This window comes from Sorex araneus, chromosome 9, assembly GCF_027595985.1.
Source record: "Sorex araneus isolate mSorAra2 chromosome 9, mSorAra2.pri, whole genome shotgun sequence".
NCBI classification, from domain to species: domain Eukaryota; kingdom Metazoa; phylum Chordata; class Mammalia; order Eulipotyphla; family Soricidae; genus Sorex; species Sorex araneus.
The window spans coordinates 54,981,296-55,002,075 of NC_073310.1; the positions used below are offsets into that span (position 1 = coordinate 54,981,296).

The 20,780-nt window shown below is 39.3% G+C and overlaps 1 protein-coding gene across 1 annotated transcript in view; it reads right to left on the minus strand.

Annotated features, from left to right (window-relative positions):
* The window catches only part of MYO3A (myosin IIIA), a 188,925-nt gene that overhangs the window by 59,424 nt on the left and 108,721 nt on the right, over positions 1-20,780 (minus strand). Inside the window, exons 19-20 of the mRNA XM_004605494.2 lie at positions 3,375-3,528; positions 1,439-1,527 (exon numbers count right to left, since the gene is read on the minus strand). Coding sequence (XP_004605551.2) covers positions 1,439-1,527; positions 3,375-3,528 — 243 coding nt within the window. The remainder of the gene's footprint in view (positions 1-1,438; positions 1,528-3,374; positions 3,529-20,780) is intronic.

Genomic DNA, 20,780 nt, shown 5'->3' on the forward strand with positions numbered 1-20,780 from the left:
CTCTGCAAGTCATGAGAGATCTCACTAGAACCCAACCCTGCAGCCTCCTGTATCTTTGATTTCTTCACTATTCAAGCCTCCCCGGCATTGTTGTAACATGCCAAGTCAATAACACAGTAGTTAAGGACAACTATAACATGATCCCAGCAAGGCATCTTGACAGCAGATATTTTAAAGGAGTGTTGTTTGGGAAATCATGTACTGAAAACTATGACAGAAGCTTTAACTAAAATAATTTAAGGTTGATAATTTCCAAGTGAGAAATCATGTGACACAAGGACTGCTAGTCTACAAGAATGTTGGGGGTTATATCTTGCTATTTTGCCCATGTATTTCTCATTCTCTGCATTCTTTCTTGACTTGGATGATCTCATTTATGAAATCATTGTGAGGGAATAAACTCTTATTTTCCACACAAAAGAAAAGAAACATCCTCTTGGTGTAGGACAATGTATCTAAGGCTTTCTTGGCATGGGAATGTGTGTCTATCAATGCATAAACATTTCAATTCCTCCCATGAGGTTAGTTTAGCTATCTGACTGCATCTCCAGCCTTGCACCTTCTCTTACCAGGATAGGAGAGACTGAGGATGCATTGATGAGATAAGCCTCAAAAAAAATATTTTAAAATTTCCCAGAAGGTCCTAGGGTTGCCTCAGTGACTAAAAGTGCCTGACTTACAAATGTGAGACCATGAATTTGATCCTCAGTGTTACTCACATGCATTTAGTGTGGTCCCTGTGCTTCCTCTAAGATCCCAGCCACAAAGTGTTCAATCTTGGGCACACACCCAAGTATGGGCAAGTATGACAACAACTCTCGTTAAATACTTCTGATTGGACTCATGCAACTACAGATGGATATGCCTGGTGAGCACTGCAGCCAAGTTTCGAAAATTGTTTGAAAATTGCAACCAAGAGCCTGGAAACCCCTGTCCCACCCCTATCACTGCAACCACAGCAATGACAAAAGGAAATGGAAAATATTTGTAGCTATTATTAAAAGAAAGAAAAGGTCAGTAAGTAGTCACAGTCAATCTCACCCAGAAGCAGATGTTAAGAACTTAAACCTTTGTCCTATTTTTTCTTCATTTTCTCAGTTCCCTCCCTCCCTCCCTCCCTCCCTCCCTCCCTCCCTCCCTCCCTCCCTCCCTCCCTCCCTCCCTCCCTCCCTTTCTTTCTGTCTTTTTTTGGGGGGCAGTCACACCTATATGTGCTCAAGGCTTACTCCTGGCTCTGCACTCAGGATCACTTCTGGTAGGCTCAGAGGATCATATGGAGTGCTGGGGATCAAACCCAGTCCACCATGTGCAAGGAAACATCCTTCCCACTCTACTATTGCTCCCGTTCCCTCTTAGCTTCTTAGTGAAAATTTCTCTGGAAAAATGACTTGATGAAAGGATAAAGAGAAACTTGATCCTAAATCTCTAAAGTGCTTACCTTTCCTGCATAATGATGAATTCCAAAACTAATTCCAAAACTTTTGGGCCTCCAGAAGTACTGTGATTTCAGGTTGTCTTCAAATTTTTCTGCAAGATCAAAATATGAAGTCCAATATTAAATATGAAAGAGAGCATCAAAAATATTGATTGGCAGAATAATCTTTCACCATTGAAAGGAAAGCATACAGTGAAAACAAGAGTTTTATGTAGCAATACAGGCATGTGAAACATAATCATAAAGAGTCATTATGAAACTCTATGAGAACTTGTTATCCAAGAAAAACATCTTTAGTTAAAATTAAGTGACTACTATGAAATGACATTTTCCCAAACTGTGGAGTTGTTTTCTTTTCCACCTAGAATCTTGTCTGATTAGAGAAAGAATCAATCAATGATTCTGAAGGACACAACAACACAAATTTGATAAAATAAAGTACAACAAAAATAAATGAAAGAAAAGGGAAAGCTAAAATTCCAGGAAATGTCTTTTTAAAAAAATAACTAATTAACTCCTACCCTCAGGAAGTGTGGGGTTTACACATTTAAAATCTGAAATATCTGATAATGTAGAATTCAGCTTAAAAAAATAGGGCTTTTTAAATTTTGTTTTTGGGGGCCACACCCGGTGACCCAGGGGATACTGTTCAGGAATCATTCATGATAGTGCTCAGGGAACATATGGGGTGCCAAGGATTGAACCTGGGTCAGCTATATGCAAGGCAAGCACCTTACCCCCTATGCTGTCTCTCTGACTCTCAGTAATAAGGTATTTAAAACTAAATTTTAATTTTTTAAAATTAGGTCTCTCAAAGGGTGCTCTGGGGGTCCAGGGCAACTCTCCTCAGTTGCCCACCAAGCCATTCTGTTGAAGCCGCAGTCTGAGGAGGTGGGGCCTCTGATGCAGAGACCATCAGAGCCACGCCAGCAGCTCCTGGGGTCCTACAGGGCAATGCCTGATGATGCTTTAGGGACCATGTAGTGCTGGAGATGGGAACCCAGCTCAGGTGCAGGCAAGGTATGCACCCAAATTTCTATAATATTTCCTGGACCATAAATATTTATGGACAGTGCTCAGGGGTTCATATGTGGTGCCAGGATGAAACTCGAGTTGGGCACATTCAAGTCAAGTGTCCTAGCCACTGTACTATCTCATCACCTATATTTTCATAATTTGAGATGATCGAAGCCATGTATATACATATCTATTCTTTTCAAACAAAAATAAAAAAAATAAAGTAAAATGAAGAAAAACAAAACAAAAAACAGAATTAATCTAATCTTTCTTTGACAATCCAGTAATACCATGGACATTCACTAATGTGGTAAAACTTAGAAATTGTTCAGGTATTTAAGTTTATTTGGCTCTATTAGATGAATTACTAGATTAGCAATAGAACAACTGATTTCTTTCACAGTGCTATATCTTTCAAATTCTAGAGTACCCTACAGCATCGAATTTGGGGCTGGATCATTTCTCTTTGTTTGTTTTAGGGCCACACCCAGCAGTGCTCAGGGTTTACTCCTAACTCTGCAGTCAGAGATCACTCCTGGCAGCTTGGGTACCATTTATGGTGCCATGAAAGTGCAAGAAAAGCACCTTACCTGCTGTGTGCTATCTGGCCCTGGGCTTAGATCAATTTGTAAGATCATTTCTAAAATAAAATACTCAGGTATTTTATTTATACGGAAGAGAAGACCAATCAGGTATTTCATTTATATGGTAAGAGTAGACCAATATTGAAAATTGTTTATCATTAAAAAATTTGTTCTATTATAAATATTCACTGGTCTAGTTATTATTTTAAATTTACATATGCAGGCTGCTTGATAAATATTTTTTTCCCCAATACAACTGAGAAAACCTTAATATATCAGCCAGGATTACACGAGTGTATAAAGAAAGTCTGTGACGACATAGTGGATTCAAAACTCACCTACGAGAGTCTGGTCTGTGGCTTTGGGAAACCTACTTTCTTCATCAAGCAGGGAGAGCAAACCCATTGGCTTCTGCAGAAATATATCTAAGAGGGGCCGGTTATCTTCGTATTCAATAACTCTAGCATCAACATCTTCATGGAGGTATTCATTCTACAACAGTACATGATAATGATAGAAAATTTACAAAATTTTGTGATTCGTATATGGCTTGACAAAATTACCCAAAGTTTTATTTTGCACATATTTTAATAATTATTTTCCTCAATGACCTAACTCAAAAGCTGAGAGTTATCCTTTTATCTCTCCCCAGATCTTCTTGTTCATAGTAAGCATTGATTATATTTAGGATACTAATAAAGAGCTTTTGCCTCTACTCAGTCTCTCTTTGTCTACTAGAATTACAGACACCTTAGACTTTCTAAATGCAGGAGAATATGCTGATGGTGAACAGGGAGAAGAAAACACTTTAGAATCTATAGGGCACTGATTAGCTATATCTTAGAATTACATATCCCCAATTTAGGCCTTTATCTAGTTTCAGAAATATTTCTCTCACGATTTACATAACTTCTTAGTTGCACTGATATTTCCTCACATGCTCAATAGAGGTAATAATATCACCAAGTGAAAATATCTGGCATATTAATAACCATTAGCTGTTGAGTATATTTTAAGCTGTTGAGTATACTTTAAACATATGTTTAAAGTAAAAATAGAAAAAATATTTTAACACCTAGGTACCAGCACAACATAAACACTGCTGAGATATTTTACAAAGGGGCATAGGAACAGCACTATGGATTTATTTCTGTGCTTTAATCTTTGCTGTCTCCCACACCTATACGGAATCTCTGAAAGTAACACATGAGCATGATCTCTGCACTACAACAAAAATGAAAAAAAATTATTTTCATTAAACACTTTATAAGCTACTTAATGGGTTATAAAAAGATTCTTGTTTTATCAGCCACACCTGGCAGTGCTCAGGGGCTATTCCTTGGCCCACACTTGGGAAGTTGGGGGATCACTCCCAGTGGTGTGTGGAGGACTATGTGGGGCTGAGGATGGACCCGGGGTTCCCACATGCAGAGTATGCCCTCCAACCCTGTGAACTCCCTCTCTGGCCCCTCTGTGGGTTTTAAAATATAACTTGAGCGGTAAAGCTAATGTACAAATATTTGTAATGAATGGTAGCACTGTCGTCCCGTTGTCCACTGAGTTGCTCGAGCAGGAACTAGTAACGTCTCCATTGTGAGGTTAGTTGTTACTGTTTTTGGTATATCGAATACGCCACGGTTAGCTTGCCAGGCTCTGCCATGCGGGTCGGATACTTGGTAGCTTGCCCGCTCTCCAAGACGAATGGAGGAATCAAACCTGAGTCGGCTGTGTGCAAACATATGATAAATGCTATTTATGTGCTACATGAGAATGATGATTTGCGTTCCAGGTAGAATTAAGCCAAAGATATTTGATAAACTAAAACTTTAAAAATACTGTAGTAATATTCATCTAAATCATTATGTATATTTCAGGTGTAGATCACTCCTGGTGGGCTCAGAAACCATATAGCGTGCTGGGGATTGAAAAGGGCTTGGACACACTAAGGCAAATGCCCTACCGACTGTACTATCTCTTCAGCCTCGGAGCTGGGTTTTTCATTAAACACTTTATAAGCTACTTAATGGGTGATAAAATGATTATCATAAAATGATTATCACCCATTAGTGATTAGGAGTCGGAAGGATAGAGTAGTTTTACAAGTGATATTTTAAAGTATCACAGAGACCAGCAAGCTACCGAGAATATCCCTCCCACAAGGCAGAGCCTGGCAAGCTAACCATGGCATACAACGGAAGGACAGTGCTATAGTGCTACAGGTGTAGATAATTAAAATAATTCAACATTTTGCATATGCTATGTTATGATCACTGTCAAAAATAGTTCCCAACTGTAGGATAACATAGCTTCAGGTAGTTTAGGTTTATTGGGTTACTCCCGTCACAGTGCTCCCATTCTTCTGTATTTATTTGTAGCCTCTTTCTTAGTGTTCTGCTGACTTGTAAATACTGTTTTTCTCTTCTCCTTGAGTCCTTTGCATAGTTTATTCAGAGCAAGTCCTTTTTGTATGGACACAGGAAGACTTAACAAATGTTATGCTTTTGTAACCTGGGAGTCATTTGACTCTACATGATATTTTCCTCCAGGGCATCTGTTTTCTTGACCTAAGCCTCAGCTGCCCTTACTTCCTAGCATCCCCAAAGCAGGGTCCCGACGGGGGATGAGACGGACCCAGGGCAAGCGGTGAGTTGTGTGCTACCCTGGCATCCAGATGGGCCTGGCCAAAGTGCCTAATGCTTAACTATAAGTTAAGAGCTTGATCATGGACAAATGTTGTCATGATCCAAACAGTAATAATTAGATTCGGACCCTGCTAGGGTGAGGAATGATTAATCTGGCCTGAGTGCTGTGGTCTGAGCCTGTGGCAAGATGTTGCCAGGAGAGCTGCCTTGCAAGCCTCAATGTATCTCTTGCTATGTCCATACAAAAATAACTAGTATTAAGATGTTAATAAGAGTTCAAACTAAGGAAAGAAAAAAACCTCAAGAGTGAGGAAGGGCTTTGGAATGCCCTGCCCTCAGGAAGGGCTTTCTTATGTTGATTTTGCTACCTGGCTGGGTGTAGCCTAGAGGGCAAGGTGGGAGAGACAAGTAGGAGGAGAGATGAGAGATGGGAGAGGCGGCAGATGATCCAGAGAGAGGCTGGAGCGGAGCTGGCAGTGTGGGAGATGAGAAAGATGGAAGATTGAATAAACGATAACTAATCAGCAACCATCTTGGTTCTCGTTCTTCCTTCGCCTGTCCTTGACCACCGGCCTTCCCGATCCAGTCCACACACTGCGGTTCCAGGGCACCGAACGCGGGCAGTGAGACAGAGCCACCCGGAGAGCCCGAGAGTGCACATGCCCCTCGGCGTGCTTTAGTTTTTTACACCCAACAGTCACTTGCCATTGATGCCCTTAACCTGATTTACCCACACCTTTCCTCATCCCTCTGGGGCTGTCATTTTGTTTTTATAATATAAGAGTCTATTTCACTTTGCTCATTCCCCCCTGTATCTTCCACATAGGAAAACATCATAGTGTTTCTGATTTATTTCAACATTTACCACAATAACCTCAAAGGTCTGTCTGTGTTGCTGAAAAATAGCAGTTACATCATTAAAAATTTTTTTTTAATAATGTAGGAGCGTGGGCTGGAGCGATAGCGCAGCGGGTAGGGCTTTCGCCTTGCATGCTGTGGACCCGGGTTTGATTCCTCCAACCCTCTCAGAGAGCCCGGCAAGCTACCCGCGGCGTATTCATATGCCAAAAACAGTAACAACAAATCTCACAATGGAGATGTTATTGGTGCCTGCTCGAACAAATCGATGAGCAACAGGATGACAGTGATACAGTGACAGTGAATGTAGGAGTGTGAATTCACAAAGTAAACCGAGGGGGCTGCTGCTGAGATGTGTCTGTGCGTGTGCATTCGGTGGCCCAGAGCCACGTCCAGCCCCCCCACTTCCCCAGTGCTCCCCAACAGAGGAGATGGGGAACCACAGCCTGATGGTGAAAATGGCCCATTCAATGCAGAGTTGCTAGCATACTTATAGAACATCTGAAGGAGTTGAGGTAAGGACAGGTGTGATTGGTCATTTACATAGATAAACACTTGGCTGAGGAAATTCTCTTGAGGAAATCAACTCAAGAAGACACTCTGTCTCCCAGGGACATCTACATTGCTTTTATCTTTCCTTCGAGTTGTATAAGTTATCAATACTTGCAGTTTGGATAAACACAGTAAGAGACAAGGATCCCAACATTTAGTTCTCTGGACTGAGAGCAAGCAAGGCTTTTAACACTTAGTTCTCTGGGCTCTGAGAGCAAACAAGGTTTTTACTGTAAATCCCAGACTAAGTCCTCAGGCCAGTTCAGTTTGTCTTTCCCCATGGGGGTCCTGTCTCTTAGGTTGTAACAGTTTGCGTCAAGATCATGCATTTATGCTTTCTAAAATGTCCCATTTCGATGCCAGGTAGTTTTGCCATTTGCCCTGGGTCCATCCCAGTCCCAAGGCGGGACCTCCCTTTTGGGGTGTTAGAAACTACAGAAACTGAAGCCTTAGTCAAGTAATTATGACCAAATAATTATGCCCAGGAGCAGATACATTTCAGAGTAGGTCAACTCCCAAATATTAGGAGCATAGCATTAACAGTCTTTCTGTGTTTAACCAAAGAAGATTGCTTTATAGTAAGATGTAAAATAGGTTATAGGGGAAATAGAAAAGCAGGTACAAATATACAGCACTTCAAATACAAAGCAGTACAAATATAAATTCAGAATTACCAGAAAGTTTTGGCTTACAAGTAATCAAGATTAACTTTGGGAACCGTGACAATGAGAGGTAAAATACAAGGGAAAGGTTAAATATAAACTTTAACTAAGTTAGGGATGCTAGCAAGGACATGTTAAATTTCTTTGGGAGGAGGAAAGAAGCAATTCACCCGTGAAGCCTACAACACTTAGGGTTGATATACAACATAGGAGTATGTGTAAAAACACAAAAAAGAAAATGAAAGGGCACAACACCTCACTGGGCACAGGGCACAGGGCAGCGGCGCTGTCTCTCCCGCCACCCGCGTTCGGTAGTCTCCAACCGCTTCCCCACCCCGGGGAGGTTGATGGTGATGATGAGGCAGGTGGAGGAAAGGAGCCAGGCTGATTGGTCTCAGTTACAGTTTATTCCATTCCCATCTCCATTCTCCTCTGATTCTTCTCCTGCTTCTTCCTCCCCCATCCTACTTCATTCTCCTTCTCCTCTGGATCTGGATGTGGATCTAGCTTCTCCAGATCTCGCTCTGGGACTCGCACTGGGACTGGCCGGGACAGGCCCCGGGACTGGCCCTGGAACTCGACCCTGGCACTGACCCTGGGACTGACCCCATAGTCACTCTCCCAGCCTAGTTAAATCCCTAAGAAGAATGAGGGGTTGGGGTTTACACATAGGTGTGGTTACAATCAATAGGGGGTAAAGTTCTATCCCTTAGGGGATGCTTCTTCTAGGACAGATACTCTTTCAGCAGGACACCTGCCCAAGAGCGGAATCCCATGGGTGTATTTCTCTTCTCCTTGTCCAATTAACATATAAGTATTCATATTATCAATCATTTTGTATGGACATAGCAAGAGATGCATTAAGCTTATAGAATTGCTGTCCTGGGGTCATCTCAATCTCAGACTACAGTGCTCAGGCCAGATTAGTCTTTTCTATCCCTAGCAGGGTCCTAGTCTCATCGTTGCTTTTGGATCATGACATGACATGTCCATGACCAATCTCTTAACATATAGTTAAGCATTAGGCACTTTGGCCAGGCCCATCTGGATGCCAGGGTAGCACATAACTCACCGCTTGCCCTGGGTTCATTCTGTCCCTCGTCGGGACCCTATTTTTGGGGGTGCTAGGAAGTAAGGGCAGCTGAGGCTTAAGTCGAGAAAGCAGATGCCCGAGAGTGAATAATATTTGAAGCCAATTAAATTCCATGTTACCAAAGCATATTAACAAATGTCTTTCTCTGTCCATACAAAAAAGGATATTGTTTTAAAGTAAACTATTCAAAAGACATAAGAGAGGACAAAGACAATATTAACTTACAATACAAGTTCACTGTCCTAGCAAGGCCTGACCTTACAGATTAACAGAATTTGATTAGGGGAAGAGCTGAATGACTAGTTGGGGAAGGGAGCATATAAGTGATAACAGATAAACAAAGGAATGGGAGTGACTCGGGAGCACTTTAATGGGTGTGACTGATATACCTAAGCTCCTAGTGGCAAGGGGAGCAGGACATACCAATGTAGTCTAGAACTGTTTAGGGATTATTACCAGATAAGCCCAAACTCTGTGGCAAGGGAGAAAGGACAAACCAATGATATCTAACAGGCGTACTGCTATTTATTCAGCCATTGATTAAGCTGATTGAATTTGGCATGAACAAACTCTACATTACTTTTTTTTTTACTCTCTTCTTAATGTTAACTTTTATTTTATTATTTTATTATTATTTTTCTCCTCTTTTTTTGATTCACTGTGAGATACAGCTACAAAGCTTTCATGTTTAAGCTTCGGTCATATAACACACCCATCCCTTCACCAGTGCACATTTTCCACCACCAAAATCCTCAGTATTCCATCCCCCCTCCCCATTCCAACCCTTCCCCTGCTTGTGTGGCAGACAAGTATGTGGGAGACATACCCACAACCACCTCTGGCTCAGCTATATAAGCTCATTTATTGGCCTTATTTCAGAGACCCATAAATCTCGAAAGAGAGCACCACAGAATGCCCTGACCCAAGCCAGGCTGTCTTCACTGGGGCACCTTGGATGGATGTGGGTTGAGTTTCCCTCCCTGCCCTAAGCAGAACCCCAGCAGCCGAAAACCTCCAGAACCCAACCACCACCCTGTCCAAGTCCACTGTCCACATGCTCGGATGACCTCTCCCAAGAGGGGAAGAGCCTCACCCAAAACTGAATGAACCTCACCAGAGAGCAGACCATTAGGAAAACCCAGATATGCGGGAACCCATGACTGAGATCTCCAAGCCCGCTTGGATCTGGACTGGGCCTTCTTCCCCCAGGTCCCCAGTTTTCCAGAAGCTTGGCAGTCGCACCCACAAACAGCCTCTGGCACTGTGTAATCTCATCAATGGCCAAGACCCAGAGACTATAAACTAAAGAATGCCCTGACCCTGCGCCAGGCTGTCTTCACCAGGGCACCTCGGAGGGGGGTGGGTTGAGTTTGCCTCCCTGCCCCAAGCAGAACCCTGGCAGCTGAAAACCTCCAGAACCCTACTGCTGCCATGCGCAAGGCCACTCTCCTCATGCTCGGACCTCACCCAAGATGATTTGCATCATTTCTAATAGTACGCTATACTTGGTGTCGGAATGGGAGATGTGTGCTAAAAGTAGACTATAGCACTTTTGCTATAAAAAGTGATTGAACATGATGGCCACTCAATACCTCTATTGCAAACCACAACACTCCAAAGGAGAGAGAGAACAAAAAGGAATGCCCTGTCACAGAGGCAGGTGGGGTGGGGGGTTGAAGTCGGGGGGTGGGAGGGATACTGGGATCATCAGTGGTGGAGAATGGGCACTGGTGGAGGGATGGGTACTTGAGCATTGTATGACTGAAACACAAGCATGAAAATATGTAAATCTGTAACTGTACCCTCACAATGATTCACTAAAAAAAAAAAAGTACACTATCTTGCACATATACACAGAATTTTTATCTATTCACCTGTTAGTGGGCATTTAATTTTCCTTATGTTGAGGGTGCCTATACGTCTTTGAGTGAGTACTTTTTGTATTCTTTGGGTGAATATCCAGAAGTACAATCATTGGAGGCATTTCAATTCTTAAGTTTTTGAGATTTCGCTATACTGATTTCCTCAGTGACTCAATTTGTTTACATTCTCAGGAACAGTACAGAAGGGCTATTTTTCCCTAAAATTCTGACCAACACCTTTTTCTAGGGTGAAGTGATTAGCAGGAAATCAACCCCAAGACGTCATACACCAGTATGCAACGGCCTGTGATCTCTCACTGGAGCTACATTCTTGTTTCACTGTATCTTTTTGATATATTAGAGGCCCACTTGTGTAGATGACACTTCGTTTTGATTTTTATTTGTGCTTCCCTAAAAATCAGTAGTAATCAACATTTTCCCAAGTACCTATTGGCAATCTGCATGTTTTCTTCAGATCCTCTGTTCAGGATTATTTATTTATTTATGATTGTGTACATTTAAAAGAATATATTTTGATGCTAATACTTTGATAAATGTATAAGTTACAAACACATTCTTCAGTTCAGTAAACTTCCTTTGGTATCTATGATAGTTTCTTTTACTGTTTTGCTGTGTAGAATTTTTAGAATTTTATGTAGTCCCAACTTTTTTGATAAATTACAATTTTTAAAAAGTAATAACTTTTTGAGGTTTATGAAAGTGAAATATTTTCAGGAATGTGACCAGGAGAAAATGTCTAGTTTAAAATAAAACAGAATTTAACATACAAAAGGGAAGTAAAACCCATCTGTCTAAAAGATAGATGTTTGGGACCAGAGAAATAGCTCAAAGGACCAGTCTACATGCTTTATGCAGGAGGCCTGGGTTCAAACCCAAGCACTTCCTGCCCCCTGAGCACTACTTAGCACAGAGCCACCGTCAGACCCTGAGCACTATCTGGTGTGGCCAAAATCACTGTCACTGTCACTGTCACTCCGTTGCTCATCGATTTGTTTGAGCGGGAACCAGTAACGTCTCTCATTGTGAGACTTATTGTTACTGTTTTTGGCATATCCAATACGCCATGGGTAGCTTGCCAGGCTCTGCCGTGGGGGCGCGATACTCTTGGTAGCTTGCTGGGGCGGAGGAATCGAACACGGGTCAGCCGCGTGAAAGGCGAATGCCCGACCGCTGTGTTTCAGCCCAAGGCCAAAATAATAAAATAAAAGATAGATAATCTGAAAACCACTGTTTACCTTGTATAAAAGAAAGGAAAAATATGCCCTGAAGTTTTTCACAGCTCTGTCATTTGAAGGTAACCTTGGGAGAAGCAGGCAGAACTAGAATTATTTTGTCGTTGCTGAAAATTATGCTGAAAGCATTTTTCAGCTTAAATGGGAACTGAAAAGTTCAAAGAGGTTTTGTATGTTTTATACAGAAAGCATATGAGGTTAAGTCCGAACCAATGCATTTGTCATTTCTGTTGGCCTGTGTCAAAATCCACTGAAGGCTTTTGTGGCAGGTCAGACAGAGCAGACATGAGTAACTTGGCAAACAGTGGGCTCACCTTTACAAAATTTGTTAGTACTATGGACTCCAGGCAAGCCAAATAAGAAAAAAATGTTTTATTCAGAATTTATAAAACATTTTTAGTAAACTGGTCATGTCTAAAATGATATATCATGCATTGTTATAGTAGCCCTGATTTCAAAATGCCATTTTTTACATTTTCTGTTTGTGTGCTAAAATTAATTTAATTTAATTTAAAAAAATTTATTATTTTTTAATCAAGGTATCATTGTTTACAATACTACTGGAGTTGATGGTTTTGTTTTGTTTTTGGGTCACACCCAGCTGTTCTTACTCTTGGTTCTGTACTCAGGGATCACTCCTGAAAGTGCTTTTGGGGACCATATGTGGTGACAGAGCAAGAACCTTAAAACTTGCACTATCTTTCTGGTACCAAGAAGGCATTTGAACCACCACACAGTCCCTCTTGAAGTGTTTCAAGATCCCTTCGCCTGAAGCCCATGGTCCCTTCCCCCTCCCACCTCCCCTGGTCTCCTCAGCTCCCAGTTTTATTCATCATGTCTCAGGATTGTCAAAATGCTGTTTTTCAGTCTACATGAAACAAAGTTTATATCTATTTGAAAAGTTCTCTTCTGCACCTGGTGCATTACAAACACATTTCAAGTTGTAGATAAGTAGAGTTCTTACCAACATAAAAGGATATACATCATAACCTTTCAGCATCTGTATTGCAAACCATAATGCCAAAAATGAGAGAGAGAAAGAGAAAGAGAGAGAGGTGCCTGGCACAGAGGCAGGTGGGGGTGACTTGAAGGGGTGGGAGGGAAACTGGGGACACTGGTGCTGGGAAATTACACTGGTGGAGGGATGGGTGTTGGAAAATTGTATGACTGAAATGCAATCATGAACAGTTTTGTAATGCTCTACCTCATGGTGATTCAATGGGAAAAAAAGAGAGAAAAGAAAATAATAATAATAATAGCAAAAATTAAATAAAGTTATTACCTACAGCAAAGCTGTCTGGTTTTGTACATATATATGTGTATATATACATATATGTAAAACAATGTTTCAATGGCCCTAATAAGATTTTGGGTTTGGGTTTTATGGTTGTTATTATTTTTTGTTTATTGTATGTCTGTTTGTTTTGCAATGTTCAGGGCTTATTCCCAGCTCTGCACTCACGGATCATTTCTGGAGGTGCTTAGGGGAATCACATGCCAGGGATCAAATATGGGTCAGTGTGTGGTAGGCACAGGCCCTTCCCACTATGCTATCTCTCCAGCCCCTTTTTGGGAAAGGGTGCATGAGGAATCATTTAAAGTATATATGTAGCAGGCAAGGGAAATCAGAAGACCTGAGTATTTGGAAACCTCATGCCTGAGTTAATTTATTCCTGGTATTCTGTGATGTTGGAGGATGAATTGTGAAAGGACACCAAGAGAAAAACAAATATTATAGCACTGGTCTAACTAGCAAGATTTGGGGCCAAAGAGTCATATCAGGTGGGATTTGAGACTCAACAGCAACATGAATCGAGAGGCTAAAGACTTGTATTTCGCTTCTAAAGCTGGTGAAAATTTAAGCACAAAGTACTCAGCACAAATTAGTAATGATATGACCAGGCTCAGCTCTCATTATTTCCTTGGAAGGTCACTCCTGATCCTCTATCCCACGCTTTAGAGTTCTTCCACAATATTTCTAAAAAAAAAAAAAAAAATCCATATCGTCCTTCCTTTCTCCTTAGGACAACAACTCCATGGAAAAGGAGCAGGTTGTTATCTCGGTTTCTACAGAGACTTGAGCATGTCAAACAAGCAGCTGAGTGTACAAATTTAATCACGTGTCTCCTCCCCACTTCTAAATTGGTATGTTAAAGAAGTAATTCCCCAAATGGGACTGTAATCGGAGATAGGGCCTGTAAAGAGGCTATGAAGGTGAACTGAGTCATAGCCAATGCCCACACTCTACAGGGCTGTTCTCTAAGAGGAAGACTCTAATGGAAACACCAGTACTGAGAAAAGGTCGTGTTCTCATAGGAAGCAGCGGTCCGAAGCCTGGGAAGGGGCACCAGGAGAAATGATACTTTTTCTCAGAAGAAACTCAAACTTGGACTTTAGGTTCCAGCTTCCAGAACTTAGGAAGTCAGTAATATTTTATATGGCAGCCTGAGCATACTAGTATACTGGGGTTTCTAATTCCTTTTGTAGAATAAATACTTTTGTCCTGCCAGATAGAGGGAAAATGGAGAGAAATTAAAACAGTGTGTATATTTGTAGCCTTAGTTTTTCACTATAAATGTATTACATGTTTATATGAAATTTAAAATTTGGAAAACAAATCATTACTGTTGTAAAATTTACTTAAAAATTCATCTCTACAATGTCTGCCTTAACATTTAGTGAAATCTTTAGTCTCTTCTACATCTATTTTAATAAAAACATCATAATATTTATTTAATTTAAATGTAGCTTTGCTTTCATGAAAGGAAAATAACATTATAAGCATATACCTATGTAATCAGCTACATGATTACATCCTGTGATTTTACTTTCTATTCTATTAACTGGGGACAGTTTGATTCATTCCTTATCTATTTTTAATAGTTCTTGGATGTACATATTTGTGCAATGAATGTTTCCCTATTTTGCTTTACTTTGGGAAAGAATGGCTGATCCAATCATGTGAATATTTTACATTTCTAAATTGAGTTTTTAAAAGCTTGCTGCAATGTGGCATCTAATCAGTGATGTATAAACATTCCTAATGTGCTGCATCCTACCAGAAATGAATATCCTTATAAAAATTGTCCCTGGTTATTTTTGATAAGTGAAAATGATAGTCTCATGTTATATTTGTGTTTCTCTGATTAGATCTGAATGTGCCTAAGCGGAGAGTTCTGGAGGAAATAGTGATGTGTTCTTAGCACATAACACACTCGTCATTCCTGGCAGCTAGTAACAGCATTACTATTCCAAAACAGATAATAATAAATATAATTTAACTTTTGGGAATTCATCATTACATTGCTAGGATTGTGAAGATGTTGAAGATTAGTAAAGCTAGAGATAAGACAGAACAAAGCAAAGGAAAATCTCAGGATCGTTATAGAAAATATTATTGATATTGGGTTGACTTTTGTTCCTTTGTCTTATTCTCACTGGCTTCTTCTACATGCTCTTCAGCCATGTGTCTCTCTTCCCTAAAAATTTATAAATGAAGCTGGGTTCCCAGTGACTTTCCTGAGGAAATTATCTTTCCTCCCACACTTTATTGTTTTATATGTATGCAAACATACATACATGGATGACTTATAATGTGTAAATTAAATGTGTAAAATATATTATATACATACACTCTGAAATATGGCTACTACCACAGAATTAGCTAACAGCTGTATCACTTGCCATGATTACCACTTTTTTGTTATTGAGATAGTTAAGATCTTCTAGCAACTTTTAACTATAAGTATCATATTGTATAATAGATACCTGTGGCCTTAATTATACTGAAGGCTGACAATTGAAGGCTTGTCATCTCTGAAAAACATTTCCTCATTTTTCCTTATTTTCACGAACTTCTGAAATAAGCAATTACACAATAACCACCTATAATTACTTGTTTTTATGAGTCTAGTTCTTTTAAATTTTATAGATAAGTGGTATGTGGTATTTTTCTTTGGTTTATTTCACTTAGCCTAGTGTCCTCAAAGTATTTTTTGTTATAAACAGTTGTATTTCATTATTTCTCATAGCTGAATAATATTTTATTAAGGTCAATAGTATATTTAATATGCATATAATAAATATTAATTATAAAATTATTAAATATAATAGTTAACATACAAATATAAACACTACATCATCTTGATCCATACATTGACAGGTTATTTTTAATACCTCAGCATTGTGAATAATGCTGTAATAGACATGAGAATGCAGATACCTTTTAGAGATCCCTCTTTCCTGCCTTCTGTTAATTCTTGGCTTTTCATAGAAAAACACCAAATCTCTTTCTTATTCTCCCTCCATCTCACTTCTTCCTCTTTCTTTCTTTTAATTGAAATAAAAGGAGCATCCTTTTTTGTCTGCATGGGAGTTCACTTTGCTAGGTTCCAGTTTTACCTCAACTTTGACTATGAGAAATACCCAAGGTAGATGTTAGAAAATCTGGGTTCTGACCCTGGTTTTGTTTAACCAGCCCATAATCTTGGCAAATCACAGGGAACCATTTTGATCTAAGAAATAGATAGAAATGTGATTTTTTTTCTTTTTTGGGTCGCACCTGGCTATGCACAGGGATTACTCCTGGCTGTACACTCAGGAACCACCCCTGGCGGTGCTCAGGGGACCATATGGGATGCTGGGATTCAAACCTGGGTCGGCCACGTGCAAGGCAAATGCCCTACCCACTGTGCTATCACTCCAGCCCCTAGAAATGTGATTTACTTAGATTTTCTACTTAGTGATCTACTTTGATTTCCTCTAGCACTTCAAAATGACAAAATTGCCAGAATATGTTGTAAAAAATAATGAATAAATGAATAAACATCCTGTTGACAGAACATTTTCAAAGAAAAAAACCACATGAGAAGTTTATTCCTTGGGGCCTGTCTTCAAAAAAGAATGACTACTTAGCATACATACATACACACGTAAGTGTATGTATCCCAACAGTGGAAAGAAATTATTGAAAAACATCTCATTTTGATCCCTGACAAAAATCCTCCTCATTAAAAGGTGTTTAGAAGTTGAGAATATAAATTTTAGGGTTGTATAGACACTCGGCATGAACTGGTATTTAAATTATAGCAAAAAAAATTGCCATTTTTTTGTTTTGTTTTTGGGCTGGAGCTATAGCACAGCAGGTAGGGCATTTGCCTTTCACGAGGCCGACCAGGGTTCAATTCTCCACCCCTCTCGGAGAGCCCGGCAAGCTACCAGGAGTATCTTGCCCTCAGGGCAGAGCTTGGAAAGTTACCCGTGGAATATTCAATATGCAAAAAAACAGTAACAACAAGTCTCAGAATGGAGACATTACTGGTGCCCGCTCAAGCAAATTGATGAGCAATGGGATGACAGTGATAGTGACAGTGACAGTGTTTTGTTTTGGGGCCATACCCAGTGGCCTCAGTGTTTACTCCTGGCTCAGAGATCTCTCCTGGTCGGGTTTGGGGTACCATATGGGACGCTGGGGATTGAGCCCAGGTTGGCTGCATGCAAGTCAAGCACGGTCTTTGCTGTACTATTGCTCTGGCCAAAATTTGCCATTTTTATTTTGATGTTATTTTAAATGTACAGAAACACGGAATGTATCTTTTACCAACATTCTCCTGTTGTTAACATTTCATCACATTTTTCCTTGCTCTATTTTAATAGTAAAATTTTACTAAAGCATTAAAAAACCCAAAGAACTCAGAAACATGGTTTCCTATGCACCGGGGACTCTTTTACCTCCAATCATTTGTCCTTTTTCGGTATGCTTACATATTTATAGAAAATTCTTCTTTTTTTTGGTTTATGATTTTGGGCCACACCTGGTAGTGCTCAGGGGTTTCTCCTGGCTCTTCAATCAGGAATTACTCCTGTAGGACTCGGGGTACTATATAGGATGCCAGGGATCAAACCCTGTCTGGCCACATGCAAAGAAAGCACCCTATCTGCTGGACTATTGCTCCAGCACCCCAAATTCTTATCTCAGTTGGTCAATGGTCTTTTCTAACTTAACATGTAGAAAACTACTATAGTAATTGCATGGATCTTTGCCCCTTAATTGTGCATTTCTTTGAAAATCAAATTAAAAACAAATTAAGCGTTATCAGATTATCAAAATAAGTATCACAAATTTCCACATCTCTTTTAGAATATTAACCCAATTTTACCAATGGAGAAAACAGATTATATGAGGCAAGGGTGTTAAGTAGGGAATACAGGAGGCTAAGCAGCTACGTGAAAATCAGAGGGAGCAGATGGATGGGTCATCAACTGCCAAAAGTTGCTGCACAAATGTTTCACACACATACATAAAATCAATTATGTATTGATTTTACATACGTATGTAAAATATGGCTGTCAACCTCTACAGTCACTGTGAGAAGTTTAAGGAAATGTGCATGTGCTCATGATTAGTAACCCAAAACATAGTCAAGCATTAAAATGGAATATTTGTATTTAATGCATCAAGGGTTTTGTAAATGCATAATTGCTTCAATGTGCAAAAGGAAAATGCTGATAAAATGCCCTAATCACTTGAGAGCAAAAACAAGACAAATAATACCAGTATACCCACATGGCTTGTTCAATAAGCAAGAATGTTTTGTATAGGCAAAACAACCGGAAGACATTTACAAAGGGCATATTTTTAATTACCCATACATTTTAAAAAATCAGAAGATGGACTTTATTCTTTATGCAGTAAAGGCTGAAAACAGAGATATTCTATAACTGAATAAATTTTTGCTCTTTCTAATTGTCACAAATGATTTGTTGGTACTTAATTCAAAACTTTCCAAAGCTTTAAACTTTAGGATATGAACAGCTGGAGATGAAAGTCATATACATAACTTTCTGCAAGAGAAGCCTGAGCCATAATCACATTCATTGTTTCCATTGTATGTTGTAAATAGTTTCCTACTTATAAAGTGACTTCTGACTTTTAATTCTAAATTCATGTGTGCACATTAAAATGATACATGTGGCATCTTATTTGCATACAGAAATAATTAATAGCACATTTTAAAAAAGAAATTCAGTATATATCCAGAAAAGATGTGTTTACTAATGGGAAGGAAAGCTTGTCCCAGTTATAAGTAACAAAGAATAAAGTAAAGGGAAATTTCAGGATTCTAGAACGTATTTTGTATTTGTTGATATATATACACACACACACATATATATATGTGTGCACATTTCCACAGTTCAAACTCATGCCCACGAGTGACTAACAATGGTCAGTATGCTTTCCCTTTATTTTAAATGTGAACTTCTAAGGAATAGGCTCACATCTTTTGTATGTCTTAGCACAATAATTATACAGCAGTACAAAATTAAAACAAAGTACAGAGAATATCACTACAGCATCAGCATGATCCTAGCTAAAAGAGACCCTCAATTTATTTTTTTTCACACTTACTTTACTGTTTAGTTCTCATTCACAGTGAAGAAAGCCAGAAAACAAAACAAAAACAGCTCAAGTAAACCAAAAGATGATCCATAAAGCTACCATGGAAATTCAGTGTGAGAGCTACTGAAAAAATAAACCTCTCTGCACTTAATCTATGACAAAGGAGTTGAAGACAGTCTCTTCAACAAGTGGTACTTGGAAAACTGGATAGCCTCATGTAAAAAAGTGAAATTAGAACTGTATTTCACACCAGTCACAAGAGTAAATTCAAAGTAGGTTCAAGAACTCAATATTTGTATTTTAGATTCTATCTGATTCTATCTAATATTGAGTTCTTGAAAAGAAAAAATCTGTGAAAAGAAAAAAACATAGAACTCTCTAGAAAATGGATCTCAGCGGTAACTTTAATAAGATGATTCGGGGGCTGGGGCAATAGCACAGTAGGTGGGGCGTGTCTCTTGCACACACCCAGCCGGGGTTCAATTCCCAGCTTCCCATACAGTCTCCCAAGCACTGCCAGGAGTAATTCCTGAGCTCAGAGCCAGGAGTAACCACTGAGCATCACTGGGTGTGACCCAAAAGGCAAAAAAAAAAAAAAAAAAAAAAACAACAACAACAACGTATTCAAGGAATACATGCATACCTATGTTCGTTGTGGCACTTAATGAAATGGCCAACATAACAGGATAAGGAAACAACCAAAACATAACTTACAGACGGGTGGGTCAAAATTGGGGCACATATATATACATATATAATATTTATATAAATATATACTAGAATACACTTGAGCTGTAAGAAAGGACAAAATCACGAAATTTGTCCCCAACTGCGTGTGACTAGATTATCATGTTGAGTAAAGTAAGTCAAAGGAATTGGATAGCTACAGAATGATTTATTTAATATTTGAGATTTAAGCATACAGAATAAGGTAGCAACAGATGTCCAAAGACAACAGAAATGTAGAGTTGGTCTATAGAGCTGAATTTACGGGGGTGAGTAAGGGAGGGAGAGTTTGAATGAAAGGGGGCTTGGGAACTTGGCGAAGGGAAGTGAGCAGCACACTGGTGATTGGTGTCATGTTGGAATGATGCCATGAAACCATTATTAACAGTATTGTTAATCATAAAACCCCAATAAAGATTAAAGAAAAAAAGATGCTTTTATTGCAAATGGAGCAACTGGTTTGTTGCCCTTTGAGCTACTAACTAAAGGTATGTTTTGGTAAACACAAAAGTAAAATGCTTGTATAAATGTAATAGGGAAGAGTGCCTGTGTAAAATAATGCCATGCAAATATAATAAGAAATCAGGAAATGTGAAGATTCTTTGAAATAAAGTTAAAATTCAAAAACTTTCTGTTTCACTTTAGAAGAATTTGATTAAGTCAAATTTTAAAATGTTATAATTATGATATATATGTA